Below are 20996 nucleotides of genomic sequence, written 5' to 3' on the forward strand. Positions count from 1 at the left end.
GATCTGGCGGTCACCTGCCCCTCCCTGTCCTCCTCCTCTTCCCCAAACTTTGTTGATGCCTCACCTTGGCTTTGACTCCATTCTCACAGCATATTGTTTTTGGCAACCGTTATTGACATACAATTCACATACCATGCCACCTGCCTCTTTAAAGCACACAGGTCAGTCATTTTTAACATGTTCACAGAGTTGTATAGTCACCACCAGTCAATTTTAGGACATTTTCATCACCTCAGAAAGAAACCCTGTATCCTTTAACCATGATGCCCAGTTCCCAACCCCCAAGCCCTAAGCAACCACTTACTTCCTGTCTCTATTTGCCTATTTAAATAAAAAAAAAATACTTTTAATGCCATCTTTGTAGGGTTTCAGGAGGGAAGGGAAAGAAACTCGTGAATTCACTCAGCCTTGTTTCATGGGCAGTCCTTGCCATGTATAAAATATTAAAATTCAAAAACCATCTGCCTGTTTCTATTTCTACCTTCAGAGTATTGACCCATGGCCGAGATGGGACCTTTCCTCTGGGTCTCTTTCTTTTCCTTCTTATGCCCTTGTTTAATGTCTCTGTTTGACCTGAACTTCTCTTTTCTGGAGCTGGGCGTTGTGAAGCCCACATCAGTGGCGTTCGTCTCCTCTTGGCTTCTAGCACTTTTCTTTTTTTCCTTTTTTAGAGACGGAGTCTAGCTATGTTGGCCAGGTTGGTCTTGAACTGCTGACCTCAATCCTCCCGCCTCAGCCTTCCAAAGTGGGATTACAGGCGTGAGCCACTGCGCTCGGCCTCTGGCAGTTTTCAGGTGTCTGTAGAGCCGTTGTGCAGAGGAGTCGCCTTGGGGAGCTGAGTCCAGGCCCCTCCGATATCTTCTTGGTTCAGAAGTAGAGGCTGTGGGCTGTGTGAAAATACATAGGACTTTTAGGCACTTAATATATTTTACTATGATGCATTTGCTCTTTAGCCAGCACCTGCTCTTTGGAGAGCACTGGTGTGGGTAATTTTGCAAAGTGGAATCTGGAACTTTAAACCAGTGAGGGAGAGAAGACAAATACACAAGCAGACAACAGTACCTATTACAAGTGACGATGAGTCCACCTGCGGGGGTGGAGTCACCAGTTAGCATGGCCTAAGGATTGCCCTGAATGGGTACTGGCCTCTTATCATCCTGGCTGCTTCTGGAGAACCCTGTCCCCATCTCCTCTGGAGCTCCAGGATTTCTCTGTTGGCTTCGCACCCCACCCTGCTCTCACAGCCTGCCTGGCTAGTGCTGACTTGCTGGTCGCCTGGCCAGTGGGTGCCCACTGGCTTCCCTCCCTGAGGCTGCCTCCCTTCCAGAGAACTGGACAGCTAGGAGTAGACACCTTAACAGCATGGTGAGGACTTCTTAGCCCACTTCCTCTTTGTCTTCTCTCTAACAGCGGTTTCTCCATGCCTGTTCTCCTCCAGCTTCTCTTAGAGTGTTTGTTTCGGGGCATGGGTACCACTGCTATGGTTTGGGGTTCCTGGCCCATGTCACATTGTGGCTGCGCATCCCAGTGCTCTGCTCTCTGTGGGGCCTGGTCTGTGAGCCCGGCCCTGTGCAGCAGTGTTGTCTGTGTCAGCATGGTGTGGAGGTGTGGGGTGGGCAGGGTTAGACGGGGGCGGTTAAGATCATAGCCCATCTTTGGTTAGTGCTTGATGGGGAAGACAGAAGTCTCAAAGTCAAAAGCAAGAGTCACAGGGGACCCAGAAATGCTGAGATGTTTTGTGGATTGATGAAATTTTGTTGCCCTTTTTTTGAGATAGGGTCTCCCTCTGTTGCCCCAGACTGGCATGCAGTGGCGTGATCATTTTGCTGCCTTTTAAGAGAAACCTGTGTATTCTTTTTCGTTTCTGAGCTCCAGGTGACCCTTCTCCTTCTTTTTTTTTTTTTTTTTTGAGATGGAGTTTTGCTCTTGTTGCCCAGGCTGGAGTGCAATGGTGTGATCTCGATTCACTGCAGCCTCCACCTCCCGGGTTCAAGCGATTCTCCTGCCTCAGCCTCTCGAGTAGCTGGGATTACAGTCATGTGCCACCACACCCAGCTAATTTTGTATTTTTAGTAGAGACAGGGTTTCTCCATGTTGGTCAGGGTGGTCTCGAACTCCCAACCTCAGGTGATCCACCTGCCTCGGCTTCCCAAAGTGCTGGGATTATAGGGGTGAGCCACCACACCTGGCCCCAGGTGATCCTTCTAGTGGCCGATACCTAGAGTAGGACTGGAGGCACATCCACATTAGGAGAAAGGCTGTGCTTTTGAAAGTGAATGAAATGCCGTAGGGAACCGGTGCCAGCACTCTGTGAAGTACCCAAGAATCCCCTCGTTTTTCTTTTTCCTCTGATCATACCATCATCACCTCACAACTTCTTCACTTTCTCTTCTCAAGAATATTAATTTAGTTTTTCCCATTTAATTTTTAGAAAAAATAAAGGAAGAAAATAGCCTTTGTGCTAGTCTGTGTGCTTGGCACTTTCCGTGTTACTTGTTTCCATTTGTAGAATAACCCTGTGATACGGCTGTTAACTATTAGTTCCCCTTTTGGAAGATGAGGAAATTGAGGCTCTTCCTTCAGTAGAACCTGAAGAATGAGTTCTTCATACTTGGCTAATGGAGATAAGTGTGTGTTGGGGGAGGCATTCCAGGTCAGAGGTTATCCAGAAGGGCAAACTAAGAAGGAAAGCTGGGCCTGCGAAAAACACGCGGAACCACAGCAGCTCATGGTTGGGGGCAGATTGTATTGGGAATTTGGTGTGAGGCCAAGAAGTTTGGACTTAATTTGGAAGGTGATTCCAGGATTTTTAATAGGAGGAGTGATAGCTATAATTAAAAGGAATTTTAGAAAAATTTATCTGGAAATTCTGAACAAGAGGCTGGAGACAGGGAGAACAGAGCATTGGTCTCGGTGTGAGGTGAGATGGTCAAAATAGAGGACCGACAGCGATTATAGAGAGAATGAGGGCGCATCTGCAAAACAGCGCCAGGGAAGCGGGCAGGGCCCAGGGAGAAGAATTGGAGGTGAAATTCTTAGTTTGAGAAAATAATGGTATCGAAAGAGAGGAGTCTGATATTGAGTAAGAGATGACGAAGTTAGTTTAAGAAAGCTGAAATGGTTGTGGGATATCTGATTGTACATACCCGCAAGGCACTTGAACTAGATATCTCAAGAAAAACAAAAACCAGATTTGAACCTCTCTGAAGTGAAGTGACTGTGGTTTGATGTGGGGGTGTTTAGTGAATACAGTTTTAAAAAATCAGAAGTCTGAAGTTCAAACCGTGGACAATGTGTGCATTTATAGATTGCCCTTTAGAGATTTAAGAAATTTAAGAAAATTTCAGCATACATTGGGAACAGTTGAACTAATTTTTTAAAACTTCCCCTGCATGCTCTCCCTTAGTAATAATAGGTGGCCTTTTTGCTTTTATCGTTCAATATGTTCTTCATATAAAAATTAAATGCGGCTGGCCATGGTGGTTCATGCCTGTAATCACGGCACTTTGGGAGGCCGAGGCAGGCGAATTGCTTCAGCTCAGGGGTTTGGGACCAGCCTGGGCAACATAGTGAGACCTTGTATCTACAAAAAATATAAAAATTAGTCAGGTGTGGTGGTGTGCACCTGTAGTCCCAGCTACTTGGGAGTCTGAGGTGAGAGGAATGGCTTGAGCCTGGGAGGGGGAGGCTGCAGTGAGCCGAGATCACGCCACTGCATGCCAGCCTAGGCAACCTAGTGAGACCTTGTCTCAAAAAAAAAAAAAAAAAATGTATATGGTTAAGATGGTAAATTTTATGTTTTGTGTGTTTTACCATGATTAAAAAAAGCTAAATGTACACCTGGCTATATTTTAAAGGGAAACGGTAGTTCCTATTTATCGGTGTTAATTTTTAGAATTGAAAACCCAGTTATATTGCTGTTGTGGAAGGAAAGGCTGGCATTGTTAGACGATACCTGAAGGATGGAGAGAGAGAGAGAAATAATTTCTTTCCTTGTGATCCCTATAACCAAATTCTTAGGAGGGACCTATTGTTTTTTAATAAGCTGTTATTTCATATATTAAGTGATCAGTGATCCAGTTGTTGTGTTGCGTACCATTGGCCAAAAAGATAAACCAAATAAATCATTTATCATCTCCGGCCACAGACTGGGGCTGGCTGTAGTCGTGGAAGATCATCTGAATGATTTTGTGTGCAGAAATCATAGAGAATGCAAACTTTTGAAATTCTATTTGTTTCTTTTTGTTGTTGTTGTTGTTGAGACTGGGTCTCACTCTTGTCACCCAGGCTGGAGTGTAGTGGCACGATCTTCGCTCACTGCAACCTCCGACTCCAGAGTTCTAGCAGTTCTCGTGCCTCAGCCTCCCGAGTAGCTGAGACTACAGGTGCGTGACACCATGGCCGGCCAATTTTTGTATTTTTAGTATAGACAGGGTTTAACCATGTTGGCCAGTGTAGTCTTGAACTCCTGGCCTCAAGTGGTCTACCTGACTCGGCCTCTGGAAGTGCTGGGACTACAGGCGTGAGCCGCCAAACCCGGCCTGAAAATTGTGTTTCTAATAACCTATGGTTTAAAAGTTGCTACATCATTTTGATTAGTCGCTGACCTTGAGGCAGTTTACTGGTGAGAGGAGAAAATGGAAAGCCAATATCTACATATCCAGAGCTGTTAAACACTGTACGAATTACTTCTTTTTTTAGGTTGCTTTTCGCCAATATTCTTTGGAAGTAAAAGGATTATAGTATACAACGTCTCATCCCAGCTCTCCCCTGCATTTTCACACTCCCAGGTTCTCCTTTTTTTTTTTTTTTTTTTTTTTAAGACAAGGTCTGGCTCTGTCGCCCAGGCTGAAGTGCAATGGCACGAACATACTCACTGCAGCCTCTGCCTCCAGGGCTCAAGCCATCCTTCCACTCCAGCATCTGGAGTAGCTGGGACTATAGGTGTGCTCCACCACGCCCATCTAAATTTTGTATTTTTTGTAGAGATGGAGTTTTGCCATGTTGTCCAGGCTGGTCTCAAACTTGTGAGCTCTTGGCCTCCCAACATGCTGGGATTATAGGTGTGAGCCACCATGCTTGGCCGGTTCTCTTTAACTATTCACTATTTCTATCTTACTTTAAAAACAACCAACCACCAACAACTAAAGTCTGTGCCTTATTTGGATTTCCTTAGTTTTTACCTATTGTCCTTTTTCTGTTCCAGGAGTCCGTCTAGGATATCACATTACATTTAGTCTTCAGACTTTACTTGGCCATGACCATTTCTCAGACTTCCCTTGTTTTTGATGACCTTGACAGTTGTAAGGAATACTGGTCAGGGATGTTGTAGGAGGTCCCACCATTGGGATTTGTCTGATGTGTCTCCTGTGGTCAGGCTGGGGTAGTGTGTCTCTGGGAAGAAGGTCTCAGAGGCAGTGTGCCATTCTCATCACAGCCCGGGGACATACTGTCCGTGTAACTTACCACAGTTGATGCTGACCTTGACCACCTGGCTGAGGTTGTGTTCATCAGGTTTCTTTCTCCATGGTAAAGTTGCTTTTTTCTCCCCTTTCCGTACTGTCCTCGGAAGAAAGTCATTGAAGGGGCAGGGAGTTCTTCACTGCATAAGGGTGGGGCATCTACATAAATTACTTTGGAACTTCTGCACAGGGGATGGTTTGCATATCCTGTTTAGTTATTCCATCATTTATATCAGTATGCGTTCATGGATATTTATTTAATATTTTGGGTTGTAACACAACACTACTTTATTTTGTTGCTCGGGTTGTTCCAGTTTTCCATGGGCTTCTATGTCGCTTTGACACGCCCCATCAGTGTAGTTTTTTTGTTTTTTTTTGGAGGCAGGGGGACATTCAGCTCTTTCTTACCTTCTGACACTATAAGATTCATTGGTAGGTTCATTTCCTGCCCATTCCTAGATCGGTCGTTTCTCCAAGGAGCCCTGGCTTCGTTCAGTGGAGAATGGTGTGGGAAATGCAGCTCCGGGCAGGTTGTCTTCCTCACTTTTGGTTGTTGTCAGGCACCTGCACCGGTGCTGGGTTCACCTTCTCCCATGACCTCACTTTCTTCTTTTTCCTATCTAATTTTGCCATAGATTGCCCAGCTCTGATTTTTACAGCTGTCAGATTTTTAGAAGACCAAGCTAATACAAAATTATTATTACTTGAAAGAGAAATTGGCTGCTTCTTTATGTGATCTGAATTCCAGTATTAATACTATGTAGGAATCTGGCTGTAAAGATTGAATTTGGATTGATAGTGTTTTTGGACTGTGATTTGTCTTTTATTACAGCGTCCAGGAACTTTACAGATTTATGAACCATAGTGAAATAGTTAAAAACTTATTAAAGTTAAATTTTAACAAAGACCCAAATGTCAGAGTTTTGCATTTCTGTATAATTCTTGGGGTTCCCTTGAGAAAACTCACTTGCGAGGTTCCTGAGGACCTGGAAAAGATGGCTCACAGGTCTCACCTCCTCCTCCACCTATCTACAGAGGAGACAACCTCATGTTTTGCAGGGCGCAGAGAAGCAGGGGTCCTTTCAGATATGACCATTAAGGCTGCTGCTGCTGCTTATGAGTTTTTTGTTTGTTTGTTTTTTTAAAGACGGACTCTCGCTCTGTTGCCCAGGCTAGGGTGCAGTGGCATGATCTCGGCTGACTGCAACCTCCGCCTCCTGGGCTCAAGCGATTCTCTTGCCTGAGCCTCCTGAGTAGCTGGGATTACAGACGCGTGCCACCACGCCTGGCTAATTTTTGTATTTTTAGTAGAGATGGGGTTTTACCATGTCAGCCAGGCTGGTCTTGAACTCCTGACCTCGTGATCCCCCCTGCCCACCTTGGCCTCCCAAAGTGCTGGGATTAGAGGTGTGAGCCACTGCACCCAGCCAAGAAGTTTTTTTTTTTTTTTTTTGAGATGGAGTTTCACTCTTGTTGCCCCAGGCTGGAGTGCAGTGGTGTGATCCCGGCGGAGAAGTTTTATACCCAGTGAAGTGTTGTGTCTGTGTATATTCATAATTTTGTTGTCATTTGGGGGCTGCAAAGATCAGGAGGGTTCAGGAGAGGATGGTCAGGTAGCTGTGCTTCCGGTCAGCATGTTGTCCGTCTGCCTCCCAGGTTCTGACCTGGTAGATTGGTCATTTGTGCCTCATCCTCTAATTCTGATCTCTCCCAAGGCTCACTCCCAGCCAGTGAGTTCTGTTTTTGACAAGGTGAGCCCCTGAGCTTCCCACAAGACTTCTAGCACCAGTCCTTCCCCGTAAAGATGATGCCCACTTACCTTCTTTCCTTCTTTTGCTGAAAGCCGCAGTCTGACTAGGAAGGTTAATAAATGAGATGACCACAGACTGTTTTCCTGAATGTGATACTGGCCAAATAGGTCTCCTGCCTGGTTGTAGGTCTCTTTTCTGTGATTCTTAAATGAAAAGGGTAGGAGTATTCTTTGACATTCTCTAACCACTGGTCACTCATTGTTTGAATGTTATGCTGTTTTGTGCTGTGTGTTTAATTATGACAAGGCTCCCTCTAAATATCAGTAGCCCCTTTCTATATCCCTGGGGTTGAGTGTATGCTGTTATCCTCATTTTTTAGGTGGAAAATTTTTGGACACAAGCCAGGAACAAAGGGAATGCTGGTGCTGGAATGGAATCATGTTGCCACGGGTGTTGTGCTCTCCCACTTATTGTTTGTGTGTTGTGTAGCTGGGATGTTAAATGCTCTTTTTCTTCATGAAAGTTTGTCCACAGACAATTTATTTCAGGGAACTGTATGGATAGGCTTTGTATGTCCTTGCTTATTAATAAATGACGAGAGTGTAGATCGGTAAGTTGTTTCATAGAGCTGAAGAAAGAAATAAACAGGAAATTCATCAGCTCCCTGCATCCATTCATTCATCATTCATTGATTTATAACTAGCAAAAACATAGGAGAAAAAAATAAACATTCAAATAATAGGAAAAGTGAAATACAGTAAGGCATCTTTTTGTTGCCTTTGATATTAGCTAATAATGACATTAGCTTATGAAGTTGAGGGACAAGATGCAGTAAAAGTAACTCTAATGCATAATTTGCAACAATAAAAGTTTCTGCAGCCTTTTGGGAAATCATTTTGGCATTTGTATTCATGGATCAGAAAAAATGACCTGCAGTTAGATCAAAATTTGGTGACTACTGACGTCCCTGTTTTTGGAGATTTGTAATACTCATTAGCATAATAGTGGCTCTTGCCTGAAAGAAATCTGTTTAACTTTGGAAAATCCAGCATTTGCTATGTGCATTTCAGTCTTGTCTTTGTGAAAGACCTAATAACATCCTACAGAACTAGTATCTGTGTTTTATGGTTTGTGAAATGCTGCCTGAAGATGTTTTTTTTGGAGATGGAGTTTCGCTCTTGTCCCCCAGGCTGGAGTGCAGTGGTGCGATCTCGGCTCACTGCAACCTCTGCCTCCTGGGTTCAAGCAATTCTCCTGCGTCAGCCTCCTGAGTAGCTGGGATTACAGGCAATGCACTACCACGCCTGGCTAATTTTGTATTTTTAGTAGAGACAGGGTTTCTCCATGTTGGTCAGGCTGGTCTCAAACTCCCGACCTCAGGTGATCCGCCCACCTCAGCCTCCCAAAGTGTTGGGATTATAGGCGTGAGCCACCGCGTCCAGCCTGCCTGAAGATTTTTAATGTTTTCCTAGAGCAGGTGAAGGTCATTGACAAAACATAGGATTTAGAGGAACATGTTGGGAGGGAATATGAGGGCTTTAGTTTTAAGTTTGACCTCGTGTAGGGAGAGCCAAGCAGAATATCATCCCAGCAATGGAAAGACGACTCTTAAGGCAGAATTAGGGCTAAAGGTAGAAACCTGTTTGTTCTGACTGTTGTGACCATGGGAGTTGCTGAGGTTGCCTTTCAACAAAGGTAGATAACAAAAGAGAATCTGAAGGGACTCATGAAAGGAAAGAAGAGGAAGAGCCAGTGAGTCAGGAAAAGCCAGGTGAGCTTGAGGCAGTGCTGTGGGGTCCACGAGAGGAAAGGATGACCAGAAAATGAAATTCTGCAGAGGTCACAGGCAACATGAAAGATGATTAGCAGCAAAAACAGGCACGCGGGAACACAGATTGGGAATGGATCGTTGCTGGAGTGTTTTCTGGCTGTGAGACTACACTATTCAGCGACGGCATGCACTTTCATTTGGACCCAGGAGGAAGGGCCACTCAGGGAGGCGCTATGGCCACCTCAGGTCACTAGCTAATAGTAGTAAATAGGGCAGCAAGGATTTCATCTCCAAAGCTGTCTCCTTTGTATTATGTCACATAGCCTGGGTTTTCCCTTTTTAACTTTTATGTTGAAATAATTTTAACTTAAAGTTTTGGCTGGGTACAGTGGCTCACATGTTTGTAATCCCTGTGTTTTGGGAGGCCAAGGTGGAAGGATCACTGGAGCCCAGGAGTAACCAGCCTAGACAACATAGCAAGACCCTGTCTCTACAAAAAAAAGAAAAAATGAATGTTGCAAAAATAGGACAGAGAATTTCTGTGTACTCATTTACCCAACTTTACTTAAAGGTCACATCTTGTAATTCTAACACACTTGTGAAAACTAAAAAATTATCATTCGTACAATACTACTAACTAGATTTCAGCAGTTTTTTACTAGAGGATGGTGTTTGTGCACGGTCCTTTTTCATTAGCCTTACAATGTACAGTCATAATTTTGTTTTCTGAGTTGTTTAGGTTAGTTTTTTGTTCCCTGCACCCTTCAGTGTAGTCATGTTATTCATTTGTATGAATGACCAAAATTACAGTTGGTCTTAATTTTGGACGCCCCCTCCCATTCCTGGTTTTTATTTTTAAATTTAATATTTACACACAGTGAAATTCTCTAGTTTATTTTTTTTTTGAGAAAGAGTCTCGCTTCGTCACTCAGGCTGGAGTACAGTGGCGTGATCTCAGCTCAGTGCAACCTCTGCCTCCCAGGTTCAAGCGATTCTCCCGCTTCAGCCTCCCGAGTAGCTGGGATTACAGGCATGCACCACCAAGCCCAGCTAATTTTTGTATTTGTAGTAGAGAGAGAGAGGGGGTTTCATCATGTTGGCCAGGCTGGTCTCAAACTCCTGGTCTCAAGTGATCCACCCGCCTCAACCTCCCAAAGTGCTGGGATTACGAGCATGAGCCGCCGCACCTGGCCTGAAATTCTCAAGGGTTTGACAGATGCACAGAAACATGTCTCCACTACCACATTTGTGATACAGAACTATTCCATGAGCCCTAAAATTCTCTCCTTCAGCCTGTTTTTTTGTTTTTTTTAAGAGACAGGGTCTTACCCTGTTGCCTAAGCTAGATTGCAGTGGCGTGATTGTAGCTCACTGTAGCCTCGACTTACTGGGCTCAACCAATCATCCTGCCTTGGCCTCCCAAAGTGTTGGAATCACAGTCATGAGCTACCACGCCCAGCCCCGCCTGGATTTCAATGGTGGTTTTGAGAGAGTGGATTGTCAGAGGGCTGGGGAGATACTGGGAGGAGCAGGATATGTCCCAGTACTGGAGAACTTGAGCCATGAAGGCTGCGTGGCAAGAGGACAGAGCACCAGGGGTTCCAGGGTAAGGCTGGGGGAGATCTCTCTATGCCACTAGGCAAATGGGATAGGAATTACCCAAAATAGAAGGGACAGACCAAGCTCACTGTGGAGGATTGGCTTGGCAAAGCCAGCATGAAGGTACAGGCAAGATTTGAAGGAAGGAAGCTGTGGGAGACCTCTTGATTGGTGACTATGATTTTTTAAGTTAACTTCAGAAAGAAAAGGGGGGATGGAGTTTAGAAGAGGGAGAGATTAGTAACATCTGCAGGCCACAGCCTTAGGCCAGGCAGGGTTGCTCAAGCCTTTAATCCCAGCACTTGGGAGGGGAGGCTGGAGGATCACTCGAGGCCAGTTTGAGACCAGTCTGGGTGAGAGCAAGACCCCATTTCTACAGCAAATAAGAATTAGCTGAGTGTGGCGGTGCTTGTAAGGATCACTTGAGCCCAGAAGTTCGAGGCTGCAGTGAGCTATGATCATGGCACTGCACTCCAGCCTGGACAGCAGAGCCAGGTCCTGTGTCAAAGGAAAGAAAAGAAGCAGCCCTTGTCTCTTGGCAGGACGGGAGTTAGTAAGGAAAAACAAAATTGCAGTGCTAAATGACGCTGAGGACCTGCTGTGGAGGGCCACAGGCACGCCCTGAATTTCCCTGGAGCTTCTCTCCTGGAAAAAGCAAAGGAGCTCTCACTGTAGCTGAGCTTTCGTTTTGACCCAGGAGAGTTTGGAGTTGGGGAGCGAGCTTCCTTAGAGAGCTGTGATGTGAGAAGTAGGCCGAGTGGGGGAGGTTGAGCTTTCAGAGAAGGCTGAGGTTTGTAGGGACAGGGACTTTCCCTTAGTTGCTCCTGATGTGCGAGGAGGGGAATGGACGGGGGCGGGGAGCCTACTTTTATAACCTTGAGGGAGGAGTGTGGAATAACTGCAGCAAATGGCTGGGGCTGGCTTCACTCCTCTATTTCCCAAGGTCGTGCCCTGGTTCGTGGCATTAGTAAGTGACTCCTGTGTTGATATTTCCAGAAGCAGTTTGAATTTCAGATCAGGAAATCTGTTATATTTCAGATCAGGAATATCAAGTGTTAGCTGAAGAAGAAAACATACTACCTTGAGCAAAGTATTTGTATATCCATGATTGGTATCATCAGGTTTAAGGAAACCAGTAAATAACTATTTTGGATAATAGCAACTATATTTGCTAATTTCTTGTTAACTCATACAGAATTAACAAAACATGCATTTGTTCTTTGACTGTGCATATAAACTGTATTTGTACACTATGTGTTACCCTGGTGTAGGCTGCTTAGAAAATGAAGCTCTTCTGCTGAGAGGGGGCAGAGTGTGATCAGGGTGCCCAGCAGTGCTGACAGGTCAGAGGGTCCAGGCGACTTGTTGGTGTCCCATTGTGTCAGCTTTCTTCCCTGTGGCTGGGGAGGAACCTTTAGACCTGCAAGGTGCTGGCTGTCTCGACTTAATCAGGGTCTGACTAGTGTGAAGGCTAAAGGTAAAATGAAACTTTCTGTGGCATTTGTCACTGGCATGGGACCTTCAGATGGCAAGTAATTAAGAGATTCCATAGCTTTTTTCATAATTGCTTATTTTTCTTTTCCACATTTTTTCATGTGTGTGTCTGCGTGTATGCTATTTTTTTGAAATCTGAGAATCTGCCATTTTTGGGGCCCAGTCTCTCCCACCCCTGCCTGCACTTCCTAGAGAGAGGCAGTGAACTATGGCAGCTGCTCCAGAGGCGCGGCTGATCAAATTTTTTTAAAAAACTTGGCCCTCAAACTGACCCCTGTCCCCAGCTGGTTTAGGAAGAGTGAAGAAGCATGAGGTCGACCTGCGTAGCTGAACCGACGTGGTGTTTGGAATGGAAATGCAGTGAGAAAATAGGTTTCCCTGATATGCAGTCGAGATTGAAGTGGGATAAAAGCGGCAGAAGATCAGTTGGAAGAGAAGAGAGAAGGTTTTTTTTCTTTTCTTTGGTGGAAGAGATACAATGTGCAGAGCCTTGGAAATTCTAAAGATGTAAGAGATTGGTGATGGAGGCAGAGCTAAGGTTTGCATAATGGGATAATGGGAAGAGCAAGAATTTGAATGTAGGCAGCCAAGAGAAGTCAATCCCTGTGTTTCTTGAAGATGTATAAAAACTGGGGATGCTAGCTAGATTCATTTTCTAAGAGGAGGAAATTAAATTTGAAACATTACATAATATAAACATATGTTATAAGAACATTTTATATTTGAAGGAAAGATAGGAAAGATGAAAACATGCTAGATCCATTCATTTATTGAATTATTTTTTTTGGGCCAGGCACAGTGGCTCACACCTGTAATCCTGGCACTTTGGGAGGCTGAGGCAGGAGGATTGTTTGAGCTTAGGAGTTCGAGACCAGCTTGGACAACATAGTGAGACCCCATCCTAAAAGAAAGGGAAAGGAAAAAATATATATATATAAAAGAATTATTTTTTAAAAAAATTCAGTGGAATAAAAAAGATACAATGAAGGGTCTCAGTGGCCAGATAGTGCTAGAAAATAAGACTGGGAATCCCAAAGCAGACCTTGTATTATTACAGTTGTTTTATGGGAAGCCTTTATAATACTGCCAAGATGGTCAGTAGACTTTGATTTGTTTTTCTCTAAGTAGGACTGTTATGATTTAGAGGGTATTGATTTTCATTAAGGGAAATGTTAGTTTCTGTATTAAATAGGGAACCAGCGTTTTCACAGGTCAGAGGAGGCAGGCCTTGGCTGGATTTAGGCGTGCATCTTTCTGTTTCAGGATTAAAGTTGGGATTTAATGGTTAGGCTGTGCCTGTGCCTTTAATACTGACATTCTCTAATTGGAAATTGGGAAACCAACAATTTTTTTATTGCAAAGGAAGAAGAATTTTGTTACAAAGTATGAGAAGTATGATTAAGGGGTGAATAGGTTTTTCTTACGTTTTTCTTTTGACTTCATAACTTTTGACTTCTGCCAACAAAGATGAAATAGCTTTTCATAATTCTCAGAGGCTTTGAGTAGGAAAGGAAATGTTTTGTCTCTGTGTCATACGAGAAAATAAAGTGATCATGTGACAGACCTGAGTTCTTTCAATTTCCTTTTTTGTAAACAGGTCTGATTCCCTCAGATATTGTTGATGTCTTTGGGTGAAAGAACATTATACATTAAGCACAAATGCTATTAGTGAATTATAGGTCATTTATATAGGGTTTACTTTTAAATTAAAAGACCATTGGCTGGGCGTGGTGGCTCACATCTGTAATCCCAGCACTCTGGGAGGCCACGGCGGGCGGATCACGAGGTCAGGAGCTTGAGACCGGCCTGGCCAACATGGTGAAACCCCGTCTCTACTAAAAATACAAAAATTAGCCAGATGTGGTGGCAGGCGCCTGTAATCCCGGCTACTCGGGAGGCTGAGGCAGGAGAATTGCTTGAACCCAGGAGGCGGAGGTTGCAGTGAGCCGAGATCACACTGCTGCACTCCAGCCTGGGTGACAGAGCAAGACTCCGTCTCGGAAAAAATAAATAAATAAAATAAAAGACTATTATCGCCTTTGAAGGGAGATGTATTTTATAGGGCATAAGTGAAAGACATTGTTAAAATAACTAAAGCTAATTCTGTTTGAAAATCAAACTGTTGAGGGAAAGGGAAGCTAAAATGAGATCGTTCTATTTTATCTTTTAAAAGAGAGGACTGAGATTTATTTTTGTAATGTTTTTAAGCAAAAGAATCTATTTTTAAGACAGTAGTACTTAGGAATTGGGGTGGAAAGCAAAGAAAACTTTCAGGCATAAACATTCCTCTTTGTATTCAGTATAACTGAGAAATGAAGTGGGAGTTATACATTTTTTTCCCCTCCAAGTGGAATGGAACACTTGCTCTTGCCTTCCAGAATGTGGGAAGGGAAAGGGTAATAGGACAATGTGATTGTGGGTATGAAAAACGTTCCTATAAACCAAAAAAGAAGTGTGAAGTTACAGAGTGGTATCCATTCCATTAGTTATACAACCCCAGAGAGGGGAGTCCACGCACCACAGTGATCTCGGGTTTCAGACGACACGATGCACTTTCGGTTGGCCACTGCACTCAGAAATGCCCATTATGCATTTTCAGCTTCTAGTCGGCCTTCCTGCAGGTGAACTAGGATGACTGACTCACTTTTTAAAACTACCATCAGTTCACTCTGACCTCTTAGCACGTCCCACTGCTTCATGCTGGACTTCCCCACGTCCCCCAAGAGAAGAGTATAAACCTTAGGTGGAGTAGAGGGATGAGGACAGGGTGAGGCTGGATCACTGTGGAGAAAGAGTTGCTTCTCAACCCCCAACCCCTTGGGGGGTTTGCAGGCATGGGTGTTCCTCTCTGGGGCCTTCTAGATCCTAACTCTGCTTTAGCTGGGCAGGTAGGAGAAGATAGGGGTGATGTGGAGGTCAACAAGTTTAGCATTAACTCAGTGATTCAGTACGGCTGCTGTGCATGCGTTTATAAATCAGGAGGTTCCTGTACGTGTAACAGCAGAAAAAGGTGAGAAGAGCCATATTAACCTTCCCAGGGTTCATAAGAATGTCAGACAGTCGCACTGCCGACCACTCAAGTTTGGTTTCGTGGGGCGACCTTTCCTCATTCTTGTGGTTGTATGTTCTGGGCCTCCCACCCACTGAGTATTTGAATTATCTCTTATCTTCTTTTTGTTCCTGAACCGACTGCCCTCTGGGATGAACAGTGTGAAACTGTATAAAGTCTTTTGCTCACCAAAGTCATAAAGAGAGGGCAAATGACATAAAATCCTGTGAAGCTCGAAAGAAAGGGTGGGGGGACTAGGGCAGAGCCCCACTACCATGGGGACTTCCAGAGCCTGAGCCCAAGCTTTGCATCAGTTAAAAATCTACTTTTCAGGCCCTTTCAACCCTGGTGGGGCAGGGGGTGGTGTCTTGAGTTTTCTAATCACAGTGACCTCCAACTTTAGATCAACATGGTTGGTAAAGACAGATCACAGGGATACTCTGCTAATGGCAGCTTTATTGTGAGTATTCCATTTACAACAGCAGGATGATGAATAGAAAGAAGAGTGGTGACATTCAGGGATTATTTGTAAGTGGGTGGATTCTTTTGTGGATATAGTGCCTGACAGATGGCTTTTTCATTCCCCACATTTTGCAGTTTAAATGTTCAATTTCATTTAAAAAACAAAACCATAATCACAGACTTTCCACTGAATCTGACTTCTCATAGATATTTGTACGTCAGTATCCCTTTAGAGATGTTAATGTTTTATTTCCTGTGTACTTTTTGCATTGGTGGTAGCTTGGTGCTGGGGGTATGTTATTCCCCCTCTGTTTCCGCAGGCGCCCCTCTGAGAGAAGAGTGGTCACAGAATGTTTTCTCTATGCTGAGTCAGCCATCGAAAGAAAAGCACGTGTGACTTCTTCAGCTCGGTATTAACCGAGACAGGTGTGAACAGAAGCGGATTTATTCTTCAGCTCCCATCGAACCCTAAGTGTTGATTTCGCCTTCAGCAGTAGTTTTTTCTAACCAAATTCTTCAGTGTGTTTGGATGTGTCCCCAGAGTGAGTTAATATACTGAGGGTCTTAGCAGCTGTTGATAGATTTGTGGTGTATATGAGTTTTCTCAGGCATGTGTATTCTCACTGAGTAGAAGTTCTCTCTTGACCCTGGAATAGTTAACTTTTATTAGGAATGTGTGATGTTTTCTAGATTATACAAGAAAAAGAAAATCAAGTGCTTCAGTAAGATGTGGAAGGAGGCAACGTGTCAGGGACCACTAAAGCAGATTCGAAGGAAGGATAATGACACAGCAAATACCGAAGGGCAGAGTCTGTCTAGGAACATGCATCTAAATTGGCTAGGTGAATTCTTCCACTGAAAGTTTCCTGAAGTCAGCTGCTACCCTCTTCCCTTCCGACTGACTGCTGCTTGCTTCATTCCCCTTTCTCTTCTCTCACTCTCTCCTCTTCCCTCTTTCCTTTCCTTCTCTTCCTGGCTGTTTGCCTCCACTGCAGAAGGAACAGATCCAAGAGATCCCCTCACTTGCTGAGGGCCCCAGAGCTAGTGAGTGACAGAGCTGGGTCCAGCCCTGTTCTTCTGTTATAAACCCAGTGCCTGTCTTGGTGTTGCGTTATTTGACATTTATGCTAGAAAGATGAGTGACACTTTGCCTGTCCTCAGGCAGCTTACAGGCCAGTCTGTAAGAGGAGACAAGTATACACAGACTGGAGTAGAGACCAGGAAACAGTAGAGTCTCAGGATGGAAGGCTGGGGGTCCAGGGAGCAGAACATGCCCCCTGCAGTGGAGGCTTTATCTCCCCCGACAATCACTTGTCCTCTGCGGGTCGGGGGAAGAGCCCCTTTTAAAGATCCCTCAAGCACTGCATGTATTCATATATCCTTCATGTTTAGTAATGGCTGTGACCATCCATTTTTCTAAAACTCTCCATCCTCCTATCATCTGGGAATGTTTCTTTTTTAACAAACATAATAGGGAAAATTAGGGTTAAATAAAAATGGACAGAATCAGCTCCTTAGGACTTTTTTTAAAAAAAAAGTCCCAAATGGAATTTATTAGCAGATATCCTGCAGTAGCTGTGGATGCTGATTTCTTTCTTCTGTGGATGAATATTGAAATCTGTACTTGCCTTTTTTGAGTGTGGTATGTTTCTTTTAATAAGGTATCCCAAATCTGATGGTGACGATGATAGTGATAATTTTGCCAGCAGAATTAAATACTGTCAAGATCAAAATATGTTGGAAGTAGCTTTTTATGAAAGGGACACATTTTCTAGGTGCTACACCAGAACCTGTTTTTCTAGGCTACAGCAGTTTCAATCAACTTCATTCTTGTTAGCTGGGAGCAACGCTGGTAACACCGTATAGCAGTGTGGAGGGCTTACTTTTGAAGCTAAAATTATCTAGGTCTTACATGTATTTTCTCGATGTTTGTCCACTTGGACTCAGAGTTTCGTAGTTACCGTAAATGCAGTTACCTCCTTGCTCTTTCTTAGTAATCGTTATGTTAGTGTGAATTGTATAGGGGTTTTATCTCATCGTGAGGAAATACCAATTACTGATGGAACTATTTTCTGCTCATTTAACAGAACATCTGCTCAAATTAATGACCATGGGGGATATGAAGACCCCAGACTTTGATGACCTCCTGGCAGCATTTGACATCCCAGATATGGTCGATCCTAAAGCAGCTATTGAGTCTGGACACGATGACCATGAAAGCCACATGAAGCAGAATGCTCACGGAGAGGACGACTCCCACGCACCATCATCTTCTGACGTGGGTGTCAGCGTTATCGTCAAGAATGTTCGGAACATTGACTCTTCCGAGGGCGGGGAGAAAGACGGCCACAACCCCACTGGCAATGGCTTACATAATGGGTTTCTCACAGCATCCTCCCTTGACAGTTACAGTAAAGATGGAGCAAAGTCCTTGAAAGGAGATGTGCCTGCCTCTGAGGTGACGCTGAAAGACTCGACATTCAGCCAGTTTAGCCCGATCTCCAGTGCTGAAGAGTTTGATGACGACGAGAAGATTGAGGTGGATGACCCCCCTGACAAGGAGGACGTGCGATCAAGCTTCAGGTCGAATGTGTTGACGGGGTCGGCTCCCCAGCAGGACTACGATAAGCTGAAGGCACTCGGAGGGGAAAACTCCAGCAAAACTGGACTCTCTACGTCAGGCAATGTGGAGAAAAACAAAGTTGTTAAGAGAGAAACAGAAGCCAATTCTATAAACCTGAGTGTTTATGAACCTTTTAAAGTCAGAAAAGCAGAGGATAAATTGAAGGAAAGCTCTGACAAGGTGCTGGAAAACAGAGTCCTAGATGGGAAGCCGAGCTCCGAGAAGAATGACACCAGCCTCCCCACCGTTGCGCCATCAAAGACAAAGTCGTCCTCCAAGCTCTCGTCCTGCATCGCTGCCATCGCGGCTCTCAGCGCTAAAAAGGCGGCTTCAGACTCCTGCAAAGAACCAGTGGCCAATTCGAGGGAATCCTCCCCGTTACCAAAAGAAGTAAATGACAGTCCGAGAGCCGCTGACAAGTCTCCTGAATCCCAGAATCTCATCGACGGGACCAAAAAACCATCCCTAAAGCAACCGGATAGTCCCAGAAGCATCTCAAGTGAGAATAGCAGCAAAGGATCCCCGTCCTCTCCCGCAGGGTCCACACCAGCAATCCCCAAAGTCCGCATAAAAACCATTAAGACATCTTCTGGGGAAATCAAGAGAACAGTGACCAGGGTATTGCCAGAAGTGGATCTTGACTCTGGAAAGAAACCTTCCGAGCAGACAGCGTCCGTGATGGCCTCTGTGACATCCCTTCTGTCGTCTCCAGCATCAGCCGCCGTCCTTTCCTCTCCCCCCAGGGCGCCTCTCCAGTCTGCGGTCGTGACCAATGCAGTTTCCCCTGCAGAGCTCACCCCCAAACAGGTCACAATCAAGCCTGTGGCTACTGCTTTCCTCCCGGTGTCTGCTGTGAAGACGGCAGGATCCCAAGTCATTAATTTGAAGCTCGCTAACAACACCACGGTGAAAGCCACGGTCATATCTGCTGCCTCTGTCCAGAGTGCCAGCAGCGCCATCATTAAAGCTGCCAACGCCATCCAGCAGCAAACTGTCGTGGTGCCGGCATCCAGCCTGGCCAATGCCAAACTCGTGCCAAAGACTGTGCACCTTGCCAACCTTAACCTTTTGCCTCAGGGTGCCCAGGCCACCTCTGAACTCCGCCAAGTGCTAACCAAACCTCAGCAACAAATAAAGCAGGCAATAATCAATGCAGCAGCCTCGCAACCCCCCAAAAAGGTGTCTCGAGTCCAGGTGGTGTCGTCCTTGCAGAGTTCTGTGGTGGAAGCTTTCAACAAGGTGCTGAGCAGTGTCAATCCAGTCCCTGTTTACATCCCAAACCTCAGTCCTCCCGCCAATGCAGGGATCACGTTACCGACGCGTGGGTACAAGTGCTTGGAGTGTGGGGACTCCTTCGCACTTGAAAAGAGTCTGACCCAGCACTACGACAGACGGAGCGTGCGCATCGAAGTAACGTGCAACCATTGTACAAAGAACCTCGTTTTTTACAACAAATGCAGCCTCCTTTCCCATGCCCGTGGGCATAAGGAGAAAGGGGTGGTAATGCAATGCTCCCACTTAATTTTAAAGCCAGTCCCAGCAGATCAAATGATAGTTTCTCCGTCAAGCAATACTTCCACTTCAACTTCCACTCTTCAGAGCCCTGTGGGAGCTGGCACACACACTGTCACAAAAATTCAGTCTGGCATAACTGGGACAGTCATATCGGCTCCTTCAAGCACTCCCATCACCCCAGCCATGCCCCTAGATGAAGACCCCTCCAAACTGTGTAGACATAGTCTAAAATGTTTGGAGTGTAATGAAGTCTTCCAGGACGAGACATCACTGGCTACACATTTCCAGCAGGCTGCAGATACGAGTGGACAAGTAGAGTATCATTTAAATTTTTGTGTTTCAGTGATGAGTCTGTAGGCATGAGTGCTTGATAAGATGCCCTTGATTTTAGGGTGGGAATGCAGTGAAATGGACGGGTGTGTGTGTGTGTGTGTGTGTGTTTGGGGAGGGGAGGGGGAATGCCTGTGCAGCCGGGCACATGATCCAGTAAGGATTGTTTTCATAGAATAGAAACAATTAGCTGGGGATGTGGTGGTGGCAGTGGTGTTGGAGGTGGTAGCAGGAGTGGTAGTGGCAGTGGTGGTTGTGGTTGTGGCAGCAGTGGCGTGTGCCTGTTGCGCCAGCTATATGCGGGAGGCTGAGGTGGGAAGATTGCTTGAGCCCAGGAGTTTGAAGCTGCAGTGAGCTGTGATTGAGCCACTGCACTGTAGCCTAGCATTGGGGCGAGATCGTATCTCTTTAAAAAAAAAAAGAACAGAAACAATGTTGAAACATGAATCTTATTTTAGTAAAACGAGTTTTTTGAGGGGAGGATAATATATATGTACTAGTTGAGTTGTGGAACTTTAGATTTTGGTAATCGTTTGGTCATTGGAATGTATATTGAAAGTCTGAGATTTAGCGGATTATAGTGTCATCCCATTGTATTAGGTATTTGAGCCCGGCTTCATCATCAGAGCTCCTGAGTTAGTGATAATTTTGATATTTAGAAAAATACTTACTGTTATTTATTTATCTATCTGCTGGCAGCTCTACTGAGCTTACTGTTGTTATTTATAATGCTGATCTTTCTTTTACAGTTAAATGCATTTATCAGTACCCATGTCTGTGGCATGTCTGCTTACTTAAGATGGTGGTCCAGAAGTGTGTTCAGTAATATCCTTCACTGCAATGAATTTAAGCCACAAATGGCAAACCCATCTCCAATTAAACAGAATACCTTTGTGTGTGTTTGCAGCTTTTGTTTTGTAGTGAAGTGCAGGTCAATGTT

General features: G+C 44.8%; 1 protein-coding gene across 34 annotated transcripts in view; it reads left to right on the forward strand.

Moving 5' to 3' along the window:
* Nucleotides 1–20996, forward strand: part of ZNF532 (zinc finger protein 532) — a 122362-nt gene that overhangs the window by 37382 nt on the left and 63984 nt on the right. For 23 of the 34 annotated variants that reach the window (XM_063795770.1, XM_063795772.1, XM_063795781.1 and 20 more), the window contains one exon: nt 17676–20038. In XM_063795770.1, the coding sequence (XP_063651840.1) occupies nt 17693–20038 (2346 nt within the window). In that variant the 5' untranslated portion in view covers nt 17676–17692. Of the gene's footprint in view, nt 1–15908; nt 16131–16278; nt 16431–17675; nt 20039–20996 lie in introns of all 34 variants that reach the window. The other 11 variants (XM_063795783.1, XM_063795784.1, XM_063795788.1 and 8 more) reach the window with 5 other exon arrangements.

The sequence above is a fragment of the Pan troglodytes genome, chromosome 17 (assembly GCF_028858775.2).
Source record: "Pan troglodytes isolate AG18354 chromosome 17, NHGRI_mPanTro3-v2.0_pri, whole genome shotgun sequence".
Classification (NCBI taxonomy): domain Eukaryota; kingdom Metazoa; phylum Chordata; class Mammalia; order Primates; family Hominidae; genus Pan; species Pan troglodytes.